The sequence below is a fragment of the Protomyctophum parallelum genome (assembly GCF_964188405.1).
Source record: "Protomyctophum parallelum genome assembly, chromosome: 9".
In the NCBI taxonomy this organism is placed as follows: domain Eukaryota; kingdom Metazoa; phylum Chordata; class Actinopteri; order Myctophiformes; family Myctophidae; genus Protomyctophum; species Protomyctophum parallelum.
In genome coordinates, this window is record NC_139706.1 from 30,510,644 (window position 1) to 30,526,778 (window position 16,135).

At 48.2% G+C, this 16,135-nt stretch overlaps 1 protein-coding gene across 2 annotated transcripts in view; it reads left to right on the top strand.

Annotated features, from left to right (window-relative positions):
• The window catches only part of npat (nuclear protein, ataxia-telangiectasia locus), a 231,620-nt gene that overhangs the window by 203,686 nt on the left and 11,799 nt on the right, over nucleotides 1–16,135 (top strand). Inside the window, exons 1-4 of one of the 2 annotated variants that reach the window (XM_083773031.1) lie at nucleotides 14,295–14,457; nucleotides 14,678–14,796; nucleotides 15,691–15,751; nucleotides 15,968–16,040. The exons of the other annotated variant lie outside the window; for it this stretch is intronic. Coding sequence (XP_083629157.1) covers nucleotides 14,421–14,457; nucleotides 14,678–14,796; nucleotides 15,691–15,751; nucleotides 15,968–16,040 — 290 coding nt within the window. The 5' untranslated portion in view covers nucleotides 14,295–14,420. Of the gene's footprint in view, nucleotides 1–14,294; nucleotides 14,458–14,677; nucleotides 14,797–15,690; nucleotides 15,752–15,967; nucleotides 16,041–16,135 lie in introns of those variants that run through there. 2 annotated transcript variants of the gene reach the window in all.

Below are 16,135 nucleotides of genomic sequence, written 5' to 3' on the forward strand. Positions count from 1 at the left end.
TTGAGGGCTGGCTGATTGTGGTTGGTCTGATACCACTGTGCGATGGTATTCTCCTGTGGGTCGGTGGCGGTCTTGGTCACAACTGGTGGCCAACAGTTGTAACCAACACCGCCACCGACCCACATAGAATACCATCGCACAGTGGTATCAGACCAACCACAATCAGCCAGCCCTCAAACCAAACCCTTCGACTTAGAAGAACGTGAAACTGCAATGGGAAAGTTGAAACCCGGAAAAGCAGCAGGGATTGATGGCATACTGGCAGAAATGATACAGCACCTGGGACCTATCGCAAGGACCTGGCTTGTGGGGATGCTGAACACATGCATAGCACAGAAAACCATCCCTTCTGTTTGGAAAAAGGCTGGAGTAGTTGCAATCCCTAAACCTGGCAAAGACCCATTATCCCCGAAGAGCTACCGACCCATTTCCCTCCTCTGCATCACGTCTTTCTTATACCTGTGGTGTGCGGGCTCCATCCAATACCTACACCAGTTGTGATGCAACAGAGTTTGCTGTGACCGTTGTGAATTATGGGTGGTGTGGTCTTTGCCAAGACGGTGGATTGTGGCCCATGCCTTCCTGCTGTTATTTGTCATTATGGTGTTCTCTATATCTTTTCGTCCTGGGCATGACGTTAAACTGTTCCGTTCGAGAGGACCGGCGACCCTCGAATGTAAACGGCCACGAAAGGAAACTGTGTGTGTGAGGTGTTCTCTATCATTTCATTCCAGACTTGTAAGGGGTGAGACTTCACTGTCTATCTCCTGTGTTTTCCATTCATCTTGAGCGTTACACAGTCGTCTGATGTGCGGGGGGAGGTGCCGGCTAGCGCATAAAGGCACGGACGGGACAGGTGTTGTCTTGACCCATCCCGTGATGATGCGACAGGTGTCATTTAGGGCTGTGTCGACCAATTTGGTGTGACGTGATCGGCTCCAGCTTGAGCAGGCATACTCTGCTGTAGAGAAAGACAGGGCCATGGCAGTTGCACGGATTGTTTGTGGGTCTGCGCCCCACTTGGGAGTTCACTAGTTTTCACAGGATGTTATTGTGGGTGTTGACCGTGGCTTTTGTGTTCTCCAGGTGTTTTTTTGAAGAAGAGTGTCCTGTCCAGTGTAACTCCAAGATACATGGGGTGGTTATGGTTGGAGAGTTTGTGACCATCCCAAGTGACGCTCAGTTCTTTTCTCGCGTCTCGGTTCCTCAGGTGGAAGCTGCATAGTTGGGTTTGTGTGTCTTTCTTTTTCTGTCTTTCTTTCTTAGGACGGAGATCAAGGTAGACGCCATAGGAAGGCTCAACACTAGCCGATGCCCCTAGAGATCCATCCCAAAGCTTCCCTCAGGGAGCACAGCAAGCCAGCTAGCCAGCAAGCCTGCCCAGTCAGCCAACGCAGCCAGTCAGCTCCGCCAGTCAGCCAGTGTAGAAAGTCAGGCTGCCAAGCCAGAGCATATCAGCCCTTGCAGTCAGCCATTGCAGCCATACCAGCCTTGCTCAGTCAGCTCAGCCAGGCCTCTCTTGAGGCCTGGCTCTCTGTCTGCCTGGCCCGGTCTGCCCTGCCCTGCCTTGCAGCAACAGAACCAGCCTTTCTGGAAAGCCAGCCAGCTCAGAATGCGAGCTGAGCAAGCCAGTGCAGCAGCAAGCCCAGACTAGGTTACCGCAGCCTTACTGTGCAGCCACAGCCACTCAGTCTAGACCAGCAGGAGCTGGCCAGGCTCCAACCCTTGCAGCGCAGCCTTAGGCCGGACAGTCCCCCTGCCTGCACTTTGTTGCCTTCCTGGCCTGTCTGCCTGCCTAGGCGCCTCGGTCTTCCTGTCTGTCTGCCTTGGCCTGCCAGTCTGAAACTGGTTTAGACTAACTGCGTGCTTGCCAGCTGCGCTGGCTTGCTGAGCTCGTATTCTGAGCTGGCTGGCTTGCCAGCAAGGCTGGTTCTGTTGCTGCAAGGCAGGGCGGGGCAGACCGGGCCCGGCAGACAGAGAGCCAGGCCTCGAGAGAGGCCTGGCTGAGCTGACTGAGCAAGGCTGGTATGGCTACAATGGTTGACTGCAAGGGCTGATGTGCGCTGGCTTGGCAGCCTGACTTTCTACACTGGCTGACTGGCGGAGCTGGCTGGCTGCGTTGGCTGACTGGGCGGGCTTGCTGGCTAGCTGGCTTGCTGGACTCCCTGAGGGAAGCTTTGGGATGGATCTCTAGGGGCATCGGCTTGTGTTGAGCCTTCCAACGGCGTCTACCTTGATCTTCGTCCTAAGAAAGAAAGACAGAAAAAGAAACACACACACAAACTCAACTATGCAGCTTCCACATGAGGAAGGCAGGCAGGCACGCAGGCAGGCACAAGCTGCCTGCGTGCTTGCTTCGCCCTCCAGTTGCTGCTCCAGTTATTTGTTTTCCCTCAAACCCATCCTCAATGTGTTGGGTGAGGTTGAGCTCTGTCCAGCACAGGACGGGACGGAAACCAGCTTGGTCTTTAGTCAGCTTGGTGTCTATGAGTGGTATGAGGCGTTGGAGTAGCAGCCTCTCTTGTAGGTGATGCAGAGGAGGGAAATGGGTCGGTAGCTCTTTGAGGATGATGGGTCTTTGCCAGGTTTGGGGATTGCAACCACTTTGGCTTTTCTCCAGACAGAAGGGATGGTTTTCTGTGCCATGCATGTGTTCAGCATCCCCACGAGCCAGGTCTTTGCGTTAGGTTCCAGGTGCTGTATAATTTCTGCCAGTATGTCATCAATCCCTGCTGCTTTTCCGGGTTTCAACTTTCCCATTGCAGTTTTGAGTTCTTCTAGGTCGAAGGGTTTGGTTTGAGGGCTGGCTGATTGTGGTTGGTCTGATACCACTGTGCGATGGTATTCTCCTGTGGGTCGTGGCGGTGTTGGTAACGACTGCTGGCCACCAGTTGTGATGCAACAGAGTTCGCTGTGACTGTTGTGAATTATGGGTGGCTCCCTGAGGTCCTTGATCGCCATTGGGTCCAACAGTGGTCATTGAAGCGTGCACACACATGCACACATGCACCTACACACACAGGGGCACATGCGTATGCACACCTGGACCTTTAAATGAACAACAACACAAAAACTAAGGCACTGGTGTCGCACTTCTGGTTTACCGGAACGGGGTTCAACTCCCTGCAGTGCCCTGCTCAATGTGTTGTATTTCATTCATTGGTCCATGGTCTCAGGTCATTGAGCGGCGCGCTATAGTGTGCGATTCTTCATCATTGTTGAGGATTTTTTAAAGGTGAAAATCAAGGAAAAGCAAAAGGCTATAGTCCATGGTCACGGACCGCATACTGGTCAAGATCATTTACTAGTCTTCTAAAGGTCATTTATACTGGTGAAGATCATTTACTAGTCTTCTAAAGGTCATTTATACTGGTCAAGGTCAATTACTAGTCTCATGAAGGTAATTTATACTGGTCACAGTCATATACTGGTCACGGTCATTTCTACTGGTGAAGGTCATTTATACTGGTCAAGGTCATTTGTACTTGTGAAGGTCATTTATACTGGTCAAGGTCATTTACTAGTCTTATTGAAGGTAATTTATACTGCTCAAGGTCATTGATATTGGTCAAGGTCATTAAGTGGCACGCTATAGTGCGCGATTCTTCATCATTGTTGAGGATTTGAAAAAAGGTTAAATTGCAGAAAAGCGAAAGGCTAAAGTCCATGGTCACGGAGGGCATACTATAGTATGTTGTTTTTCTTTTTTTTTGGTGGTGTGCGGGCTCCATCCAATAACTACACCAGTTGTGATGCAATAGAGTTTGCTGTGACCGTTGTGAATTATGGGTGGTGTGGTCTTTGCCAAGACGGTGGATTGTGGCCCATGCCTTCCTGCTGTTATTTGTCATGTTGGTGTTCTCTATATCTTTTCGTCCTGGGCATGACGTTAAACTGTTCCGTTCGAGAGGACCGGCGACCCTCGAATGTAAACAGGTGTTGGGACAGGGTCAGGTGTTGTCTTGATGCATCCTATGATGATGCCACAGGTGTCATTTAGGGCTGTGTCGACCAATTTGGTGTGACGGGATAGGCTTGTAGGTGATGCAGAGGAGGGAAATGGGTCGGTAGCTCTTTGGGGATAATGGGTCTTTGCCAGGTTTAGGGATTGCAACCACTTTGGCCTTTTTCCAGACAGAAGGGATGGTTTTCTGTGCTATGCATGTGTTCAGCATCCCCACAAGCCAGGTCTTTCCGTTAGGTCCCAGGTGCTGTATCATTTCTGCTAGTAGGTCATCAATCCCTGCTGCTTTTCCGGGTTTCAACTTTCCCATTGCAGTTTCACGTTCTTCTAGGTCGAAGGGTTTGGTTTGAAGGCTGGCTGATTGTGGTTGGTCTGATACCACTGTGCGATGGTATTCTCCTGTGGGTTGGTGGCGGTCTTGGTCACAACTGGTGGCCAACAGTTGTAACCAACACCGCCACCGACCCACATAGAATACCATCGCACAGTGGTATCAGACCAACCATAATCAGCCATCACTCAAACCAAACCCTTCGACCTAGAAGAACTTGAAACTGCAATGGGAAAGTTGAAACCCGGAAAAGCAGCAGGGATTGATGACCTACTGGCAGAAATGATACAGCACCTGGGACCTAACTCAAGGCCCTGGCTTGTGGGGATGCTGAACACATGCACAGCACAGAAAACCACCCCTTCTGTCTGGAAAAAGGCCAAAGTGGTTGCAATCCCTAAACCTGGCAAAGACCCATTATCCCCGAAGAGCTACCGACCCATTTCCCTCCTCTGCATCACGTCTTTCTTATACCTGTGGTGTGCGGGCTCCATCCAATACCTACACTAGTTGTGATGCAACAGAATTTGCTGTGACCGTTGTGAATTATGGGTGGTGTGGTCTTTGCCAAGACGGTGGATTGTGGCCCATGCCTTCCTGCTGTTATTTGTCATTTGTCATTATGGTGTTCTCTATATCTTTTCGTCCTGGGCATGACGTTAAACTGTTCCGTTTGAGAGGACCGGCGACCCTCGAATGTAAACAGCCACGAAAGGAAACTGTGTGTGTGAGGTGTTCTCTATCATTTCATTCCAGACTTCACTGTCTATCTCCTGTGTTTTCCATTCATCTTGAGCGTTACACAGTCGTCTGATGTGCGGGGGGAGGTGCCGGCTAGCGCATAAAGGCACGGACGGGACAGGTGTTTTCTTGACCCATCCCGTGATGATGCGACAGGTGTCATTTAGGGCTGTGTCGACCAATTTGGTGTGACGTGATCGGCTCCAGCTTGAGCAGGAATACTCTGCTGTAGAGAAAGACAGGGCCATGGCAGTTGCACGGATTGTTTGTGGGTCTGCGCCCCACTTGGGAGTTCACTAGTTTTCACAGGATGTTATTGTGGGTGTTGACCGTGGCTTTTGTGTTCTCCAGGTGTTTTTTTGAAGAAGAGTGTCCTGTCCAGTGTAACTCCAAGATACATGGGGTGGGTATGGTTGGAGAGTTTGTGACCATCCCAAGTGACGCTCAGTTCTTTTCTTGCGTCTCGGTTCCTCAGGTGGAAGCTGCATAGTTGGGTTTGTGTGTGTCTTTCTTTTTCTGTCTTTCTTTCTTAGGACGGAGATCAAGGTAGACGCCATAGGAAGGCTCAACACTAGCCGATGCCCCTAGAGATCCATCCCAAAGCTTCCCTCAGGGAGCACAGCAAGCCAGCTAGCCAGCAAGCCTGCCCAGTCAGCCAACGCAGCCAGTCAGCTCCGCCAGTCAGCCAGTGTAGAAAGTCAGGCTGCCAAGCCAGAGCATATCAGCCCTTGCAGTCAGCCATTGCAGCCATACCAGCCTTGCTCAGTAAGCTCAGCCAGTCCTCTCTTGAGGCCTGGCTCTCTGTCTGCCTGGCCCGGTCTGCCCTGCCCTGCCTTGCAGCAACAGAACCAGCCTTTCTGGAAAGCCAGCCAGCTCAGAATGCGAGCTGAGCAAGCCAGTGCAGCAGCAAGCCCAGACTAGGTTACCGCAGCCTTACTGTGCAGCCACAGCCACTCAGTCTAGACCAGCAGGAGCTGGCCAGGCTCCAACCCTTGCAGCGCAGCCGTAGGCCGGATAGTCCCCCTGCCTGCACTTTGTTGCCTTCCTGGCCTGTCTGCCTGCCTAGGCGCCTCGGTCTTCCTGTCTGTCTGCCTTGGCCTGCCAGTCTGAAACTGGTTTAGACTAACTGCGTGCTTGCCAGCTGCGCTGGCTTGCTGAGCTCGTATTCTGAGCTGGCTGGCTTGCCAGCAAGGCTGGTTCTGTTGCTGCAAGGCAGGGCGGGGCAGACCGGGCCAGGCAGACAGAGAGCCAGGCCTCGAGAGAGGCCTGGCTGAGCTGACTGAGCAAGGCTGGTATGGCTACAATGGTTGACTGCAAGGGCTGATGTGCGCTGGCTTGGCAGCCTGACTTTCTACACTGGCTGACTGGCGGAGCTGGCTGGCTGCGTTGGCTGACTGGGCGGGCTTGCTGGCTAGCTGGCTTGCTGGACTCCCTGAGGGAAGCTTTGGGATGGATCTCTAGGGGCATCGGCTTGTGTTGAGCCTTCCAACGGCGTCTACCTTGATCTTCGTCCTAAGAAAGAAAGACAGAAAAAGAAAGACACACACAAACTCAACTACGCAGCTTCCACATGAGGAAGGCAGGCAGGCACGCACGCAGGCAGGCAGGCACAAGCTGCCTGCATGCTTGCTTCGCCCTCCAGTTGCTGCTCCAGTTATTTGTTTTCCCTCAAACCCATCCTCAATGTGTTGGGTGAGGTTGAGCTCTGTCCAGCACAGGAGCGGCCGGGACGGAAACCAGCTTGGTCTTTAGTCAGTTTGGTGTCTATGAGTGGCATGAGGCGTTGGAGTAGCAGCCTCTCTTGTAGGTGATGCAGAGGAGGGAAATGGGTCGGTAGCTCTTTGGGGATGATGGGTCTTTGCCAGGTTTAGGGATTGCAACCACTTTGGCCGTTCTCCAGACAGAAGGGATGGTTTTCTGTGCCATGCATGTATTCAGCATCCCTACGAGCCAGGTCTTTGCGTTAGGTTCCAGGTGCTGTATAATTTCTGCCAGTATGTCATCAATCCCTGCTGCTTTTCCGGGTTTCAACTTTCCCATTGCAGTTTCGAGTTCTTCTAGGTCGAAGGGTTTGGTTTGAGGGCTGGCTGATTGTGGTTGGTCTGATACCACTGTGCGATGGTATTCTCCTGTGGGTCGGTGGCGGTGTTGGTTACGACTGTTGGCCACCAGTTGTGATGCAACAGAGTTCGCTGTGACCGTTGTGAATTATGGGTGGCTCCCTGAGGTCCTTGATCCCCATGGGGTCCAACAGTGGTCATTGAAGCGTGCACAGACATGCACAAATGCACCTACACACGCACAGGCGCACATGCGTATGCACACCTGGACCTGTAAATGAACAACAACACAAAAACTAAGGCACTGGTGTCGGACTTCTGGTTTACCGGAACGGGGTTCAACTCCCTGCAGTGCCCTGCTCAATGTGTTATATTTACATGGTTCATTGGTCCATGGTCTCAGGTCATTGAGCGGCGCGCTTTTGTGTGCGATTCTTCATCATTGTTGAGGATTTTAAAAAAAGGTGAAAATCAAGGAAAAGCGAAAGGCTATAGTCCATGGTCACGGACCGCATACTGGTCAAGGTAATTCATACTGGTGAAGATCATTTACTAGTCTTATGAAGGTCATTTATACTGGTCAAGGTCATTTACTAGTCTCATGAAGGTAATTTATACTGGTCAGTCATATACTGGTCACGGTCATTTATACTGGTCAAGGTCATTTGTACTTGTCAAGGTCATTTATACTGGTCAAGGTCATTTACTAGTCTTATTGAAGGTCATTTATACTGCTCAAGGTTATTGATCAATATCAATGACCTTGATGACCCCAAGGTCATTAAGTGGCATGCTATAGTGCGCGATTCTTCATCATTGTTCACGATTTGAAAAAAGGTTAAATCGCGGAAAAGCGAAAGGCTATAGTCCATAGTCTCGGAGGGCATACAAAAATGTGTGGTGCTATACAGGCCGTTCTGGAAAATTTGGGACAGAGGTTCATCGTTGGCATCCAGGGAGTGTGTGTGCAAAATTTGGCATCGACCGGGTTAATGGTGCTGGAGATTAGCTGTTAACAAACTGACGGACACACACACACACACACACTCACTCAGAGTGCAAAACATACTCTATCCCCATGGCTTTGGCCTGGTGCCATACCGTTATTAATTATTGCCTACAATGTCAATTGTGAAATTACTTTACCGTTGCAATGCAACATTTACATTTCAACGAATGGACCTCGTAAAACAAAACAAAAACCAAGGCACTGGTTGTGGTACTTCTGGTTTACCGGAATGGGGTTCAACTCCCTGCAGTGCTCTGCTCAATTTGTTGTATTTACATGGTTCATTTTTATTTTCTGCTCATTGTGTTGCCTTTTCATACCCCCAGGTTCTTTAATGTGTTTGCACTCCCTACAGTTAGGTTACCAAGTCTATTTATTTATTATTTCTGTTCACTAGAACTAGAACCAATTACCAAAGTAGGCTTTCTAATGACACAACTCGCCTTTGTTTTTATGTGTAGCAAAAACGTTCTTTTTATTTACGCCAAAGAGTAGAGGCTGGTCTGCATTCATGCGAGCGGGGAAGTTTAGAGTAACATAGCTCTAAATGAAACGCATTAGAGCTATGGACCAGAGCTAGTAGTCATAGCACTTCATGGTATATGCATAGTTTATATAGTTTCATTATAGATATATTAAACAGAGAGGACTGGAGTCAATTGGGTTATATTATGTTTAACACTAATTTGAAGCTGTCAAAATCTGACAGACTTCTGGCGGCCATGGCCACGCCCACCTTTTGGTAACGCCCACTTTCGGCCAAGCCCACAAAAAGGACCCCCCATGTAATTTGCCAGGCAGGCTCCACTCTCAGACAGATATTTGGCTCCGTCTTATGAGCTAATTTAAAATTTCCTGTCTGAGAGCTAGCTAATTTAAGACATCCGGTTGCCTTCAGAATAAAATAAGGTTATTTAATTCGTTAATTAAATAATTGTCAATGCCCCAAGGCACAGCACTTTTTTGAGCGTTGACCTCAGTAGAAGGTCTACAACAGACATCTGCTATCAAAAAATGTCACACACGGCTTGAAGAAGCAGCAGCGCAGGACTCAACATTTAGACGGAAACTTGAGAAATTCAATCTAGCCAACACATCAGTGTCATTAGTGTCTCAGAAATGTTCTAGGACAGAAGAATGCACCATATTAAACAGCTTTGTAGAATACACACTTCGGTCTCCTTTCCTTGGAGATGACCTGCTTTGCCTGAAAAGTCTTAGTCTGTATAGTTGTACTCAATGTGGTGACAAGGCCTTACCATCTACAAAGAACATGTCACAATTCATAGTGCAGCCACTTGACGTGTCACAAAAAGGCATCTTAGACACTATTGCACAAATATTACCTGCTCAATCTGAACAATGTGAAACATGTCAGCAGGAAAAGAGCTTATCAACATATGAAGTAATTAACAGCCCACAGACCTTACTTCTCCTGTTAAGAGCTGGCACAAAAATTCCAAAAACGTTCAATTTATCCTGTCTGTACCACCAAAATGAGTATGCTTTGACCAGTATGTGTGTATTTTTCGACAGGCCACCATATGCGTCATTGTACATCCTTAAAGATCATAAATGGCATATCTGGACAAATGAATCGAATGACACAGCAGGCTATACCTTTGATGCAAAGAACATCCGCTCGACAGCACACAAAGACAGTAGTCACAAGTAGTTTCTATGTCGTGTCATACGAGAAAATAAACAGTCGAGAAATAATCAAGTTTCGTCAGGACAAACAAATGCATAAATGCACAGACAGATGCAATCAACGCACACAAGTGACACCCATTCCAAAGCTAGAGGTAACTCCTTGACCTGACTTAGCTTGCGTAGAGAAAGTGATTTCATGTCAATGCCCCAAGGCACAGCACTTTTTTGAGCGTTGACCCCAGTAGAAGGTCTGCTGCTGTGAATTTTACACCTCTCCCGCTTAGCGGAGAGTGTGGTGTGGTAGAGGACATCTCCCCGAACGCGTGGGTATGTCCAGATAGTTGCCTCGCGGAGGCCTCTTTGTCCAGTGTCCATTCTGGGTCCGGAAACGGTACTTTTTTCAGTGTTGACCACAGTAGAAGGTCTGCTGCTGTGAATTTTACACCTCTCCCGCTTAGCGGAGAGTGGGGTGTGGTACAGGACATCTCCCCGAACGCGTGGGTATGTCCAGATAGTTGCCTCGCGGAGCCGTCTTTTGTCCAGTGTCCATTCTGGGTCCGGAAACGGTACTTTTTGTCAGCCTTGACCCCAGTAGAAGGTCTGCTGCTGTGAATTTTACACCTCTCCCGCTTAGCGGAGAGTGTGGTGTGGTAGAGGACATCTCCCCGAACGTGTGGGTATGTCCAGATAGTTGCCTCGCGGAGGCCTCTTTGTCCAGTGTCCATTCTGGGTCCGGAAACGGTACTTTTTGTCAGCATTGACCCCAGTAGAAGGTCTGCTGCTGTGAATTTTACACCTCTCCCGCTTAGCGGAGAGTGTGGTGTGGTAGAGGACATCTCCCCGAACGCGTGGGTATGTCCAGATAGTTGCCTCGCGGAGGCCTCTTTGTCCAGTGTCCATTCTGGGTCCGGAAACGGTACTTTTTTCAGCGTTGACCACAGTAGAAGGTCTGCTGCTGTGAATTTTACACCTCTCCCGCTTAGCGGAGAGTGGGGTGTGGTACAGGACATCTCCCCGAACGCGTGGGTATGTCCAGATAGTTGCCTCGCGGAGCCGTCTTTTGTCCAGTGTCCATTCTGGGTCCGGAAACGGTACTTTTTGTCAGCCTTGACCCCAGTAGAAGGTCTGCTGCTGTGAATTTTACACCTCTCCCGCTTAGCGGAGAGTGTGGTGTGGTAGAGGACATCTCCCCGAACGTGTGGGTATGTCCAGATAGTTGCCTCGCGGAGGCCTCTTTGTCCAGTGTCCATTCTGGGTCCGGAAACGGTACTTTTTGTCAGCATTGACCCCAGTAGAAGGTCTGCTGCTGTGAATTTTACACCTCTCCCGCTTAGCGGAGAGTGTGGTGTGGTAGAGGACATCTCCCCGAACGTGTGGGTATGTCCAGATAGTTGCCTCGCGGAGGCCTCTTTGTCCAGTGTCCATTCTGGGTCCGGAAACGGTACTTTTTTCAGCGTTGACCACAGTAGAAGGTCTGCTGCTGTGAATTTTACACCTCTCCCGCTTAGCGGAGAGTGGGGTGTGGTACAGGACATCTCCCCGAACGCGTGGGTATGTCCAGATAGTTGCCTCGCGGAGCCGTCTTTTGTCCAGTGTCCATTCTGGGTCCGGAAACGGTACTTTTTGTCAGCCTTGACCCCAGTAGAAGGTCTGCTGCTGTGAATTTTACACCTCTCCCGCTTAGCGGAGAGTGTGGTGTGGTAGAGGACATCTCCCCGAACGTGTGGGTATGTCCAGATAGTTGCCTCGCGGAGGCCTCTTTGTCCAGTGTCCATTCTGGGTCCGGAAACGGTACTTTTTGTCAGCATTGACCCCAGTAGAAGGTCTGCTGCTGTGAATTTTACACCTCTCCCGCTTAGCGGAGAGTGGGGTGTGGTACAGGACATCTCCCCGAACGCGTGGGTATGTCCAGATAGTTGCCTCGCGGAGCCGTCTTTTGTCCAGTGTCCATTCTGGGTCCGGAAACGGTACTTTTTGTCAGCCTTGACCCCAGTAGAAGGTCTGCTGCTGTGAATTTTACACCTCTCCCGCTTAGCGGAGAGTGTGGTGTGGTAGAGGACATCTCCCCGAACGTGTGGGTATGTCCAGATAGTTGCCTCGCGGAGGCCTCTTTGTCCAGTGTCCATTCTGGGTCCGGAAACGGTACTTTTTGTCAGCATTGACCCCAGTAGAAGGTCTGCTGCTGTGAATTTTACACCTCTCCCGCTTAGCGGAGAGTGTGGTGTGGTAGAGGACATCTCCCCGAACGCGTGGGTATGTCCAGATAGTTGCCTCGCGGAGGCCTCTTTGTCCAGTGTCCATTCTGGGTCCGGAAACGGTACTTTTTTCAGCGTTGACCACAGTAGAAGGTCTGCTGCTGTGAATTTTACACCTCTCCCGCTTAGCGGAGAGTGGGGTGTGGTACAGGACATCTCCCCGAACGCGTGGGTATGTCCAGATAGTTGCCTCGCGGAGCCGTCTTTTGTCCAGTGTCCATTCTGGGTCCGGAAACGGTACTTTTTGTCAGCCTTGACCCCAGTAGAAGGTCTGCTGCTGTGAATTTTACACCTCTCCCGCTTAGCGGAGAGTGTGGTGTGGTAGAGGACATCTCCCCGAACGCGTGGGTATGTCCAGATAGTTGCCTCGCGGAGCCGTCTTTTGTCCAGTGTCCATTCTGGGTCCGGAAACGGTACTTTTTGTCAGCCTTGACCCCAGTAGAAGGTCTGCTGCTGTGAATTTTACACCTCTCCCGCTTAGCGGAGAGTGTGGTGTGGTAGAGGACATCTCCCCGAACGTGTGGGTATGTCCAGATAGTTGCCTCGCGGAGGCCTCTTTGTCCAGTGTCCATTCTGGGTCCGGAAACGGTACTTTTTGTCAGCATTGACCCCAGTAGAAGGTCTGCTGCTGTGAATTTTACACCTCTCCCGCTTAGCGGAGAGTGTGGTGTGGTAGAGGACATCTCCCCGAACGTGTGGGTATGTCCAGATAGTTGCCTCGCGGAGGCCTCTTTGTCCAGTGTCCATTCTGGGTCCGGAAACGGTACTTTTTTCAGCGTTGACCACAGTAGAAGGTCTGCTGCTGTGAATTTTACACCTCTCCCGCTTAGCGGAGAGTGGGGTGTGGTACAGGACATCTCCCCGAACGCGTGGGTATGTCCAGATAGTTGCCTCGCGGAGCCGTCTTTTGTCCAGTGTCCATTCTGGGTCCAGAAACGGTACTTTTTGTCAGCCTTGACCCCAGTAGAAGGTCTGCTGCTGTGAATTTTACACCTCTCCCGCTTAGCGGAGAGTGGGGTGTGGTATAGGACATCTCCCCGAACGCGTGGGTATGTCCAGATAGTTGCCTTGCGGAGCCGTCTTTTGTCCAGTGTCCACTTTATAAAGTCCATGCACTCCAGTGAATAGCATTTATCCATTTAGATAACTTTATTATTATTATTATAAGGATTTAATTACTTATTCTTACACAGAAACATAATGTGTGTCTTATAGCATCATATAGCATCATTTAAATGCTTAATTTGTAGTTTTAATGTGCAAATTAAACTTTTTTTCAATACTCTAGAGGGTACTCTTATTTTGAAGAGATCGTCCACCGGAAGTCTTAAATTAGCTCACTAGATTAGCTCACTAGACGCTGCCAGCATAGAGCTAGTTGTAGAGTAGACTGTAAAGTGTAACTGGGTTCTGCACATAAAGAAACATTTATATTTTACAGGCATAATAAAGACAATCATATCACCCACTTATTGTACATATGTTTTAACAACTCGGTACGTTGACGAATGACGAGAACAAAGGGGTAGGGGAAATCGTTGAAAATGTTTGTCCTCCTTCAGAACTACACCGACCGCAATGCCATTCAGTATTTTAGCTGTGACGTGAGCGCTCCCTCCTGAGATACTTCCGGGTCCTACTTTTGTGTCCCCATGGAGTTATCTGATAAATGTATCTTATAAATCTGAGACGAAAACAACCACGAAAGTCTAATTTTACCGCTTTCCTCGCAACAACAAAGCTGCGCTGCTCTCCCAAACCTGACAGTGACAGGCCGTCTGTCCCACATGGAATACTATCGCCATTTTATTTTATTGTGTCAAATAAATCCTCATAATGCAAACTAGATTCAACATACTCAAGCCTGCACACATTCTAAATATACCCCACCGATCAAATGGACTGTTGCCACCTTCAATAATAATGATAATAATAGTCTTTATTGTCTCCACATCATATATTTTTGTTGTCATGGACACTTGTACAAAACATTAATAATTCTACTCGAGTTGGAAGCATTAAGACCCATTTTAACCCTCAATGGCTTCCTTTCTGAAAAATAACGTCACTGTAAAAAGATTCACGCGTTTTTAGATATTCAATTTACAATGAGATGCGGACGGGAGCTGGTGCCACTTGGACCCGGACGTAACGTAGCACTACAAAATGACGTCGGATTTAAATACTGAATTATGCCATTATATTGAATATAGCGTCACATATACATCCGGAGCACTGTGCTTGATTTCCCCGCCTTTTGGCTCCTCGCAGGCAGGCAGTCAACACAGGACGGGTCGGGTACACAAATCTTTCTTTGTGTTTATTACTTTGTTCTTTCTTTTACACCTTAGACCCATTTACCATAATGTGAGCGCTGGCTGTTGCGTCGGTTAAACTCCAGCTGGCCATGTTGCTTCCGTCCGACGTAGCGAGGCTTGTATTGGGTAAGTAGTAGTATTATACCCGAACCCTGGCTAATGTCAACCTTTACTGCCAGCTGGGCGGTAGGCTAAACTTAGCATTTTGTTAGCAAAGTTATTGCTTCTTTCACTCTGAGTCTGAGAGTATCCACATTGTTTCCATTTGTATACACTCAGACTTACAAATTGATACATTAATAACGCCTGTCTTTTACTGTCTAATCATGTATGCACACTTGCACAGGGTATCTACAGGAAGAAGGATTATCCTCCACCAGTACAGCCTTCATTCATGAGAGCCCCAGCTTAAAAGAGTATGCTGAACACAGCACAGATGATGGATTTATTCCTTCTTGTGTATTTGTAAGTGGGACTTTTTGTTTCTAAATAAATCACACCCTTCGCAAACAGTACCATAGATGTCGACTGTCATAGTTGTCATCATGACACAAGACCCATAAGAAGAGTGACACATAACAATCAAGACTTACATTTTCTTTTAATGATTATAATACTTTAGCCGCAATTTGCAACTCTAGATTTTTTTACAATGGGTTGAATCTAGAGTTGCAACAAGCTCCATCCACTTCCTATTCATCATTTTTGGTTTGTGATCTGCTTGTCTTAAATGACGTTAAACTCACCAACATTGCAGCTGCAGTCCAAGCTTGAATTATCCTCTTTCAATCTGCCGAGCTTGTTTTTAAAAAAAATACCCCGTAGAGATGTTATGAGCTACTTTCTGTCAAGACATCCTCTGCAAGTGATTATTTTTCTAAGTTCTGGAGTTTGGAAGCACTCGTCGTACGTCACTGAACGGCCCTGCGTTCAACCTGTTTCGAATTTGCACATAATGCAGGAGGCAGCAGCGCGACCCGTTAACAGAAACGAGCGCTTCCAAACTGCAACACTTAAAAAAATAATCATTTGCAGAGGATGTCTTGACAGAAAGTAGCTCATAACATCTCCACGGTGGATTTTTATGAAAAACAAGCTCGGCAGATTGAAAGAGGATAATTCAAGCTTGGACTGCAGCTGCAATGTTGCTGAGTTTAACGTCATTTAAGACAAGCAGATCACAAACCAAAAATTATGAATAGGAAGTGGATGGAGCTTGTTGCAACTCTAGATTCAACCCATTGTAAGAAAATCTAGAGTTGCAAATTGCGGCTAATAATACTTGTCTTGTGCATGCAATACGTGACTGGGAATTATATCTATTGATTATTAATGCATACTGGGGAAATATCATTTCAGTCTCTGTTTGGGAAAAACCTGACTACCATCTTGAATGAGTATGTTGCTGCCAAAACAAAAGGTGAGTGGGGTTATTATTATTTTGTTATTATTGTTTACTATAGTGTGTGTGTGTGTGTGTGTGTGTGTGTGTGTGTGTGTGTGTGTGTGTGTGTGTGTGTGTGTGTGTGTGTGTGTGTGTGTGTGTATATATAGATATCCTAACTCATGATTGTGTGGCTATAATGTTTCTGTTTGGGTGTATATAAGGTTTCTCAAACATGTTTGACCTCTACAGAGACCAGTCATGAAGTCCCTCCCATAATGACTTCCCTTTGGAAAAAGCTTGAGTGTACACTCAACCAAATTAAGTACGATTTTCTTCATGTTTTCACACAATGCAGTATACTAATATGTTATTCTGAACTTAATCTTCCCATCTTTTTAGATGCATGTAAAAAACACA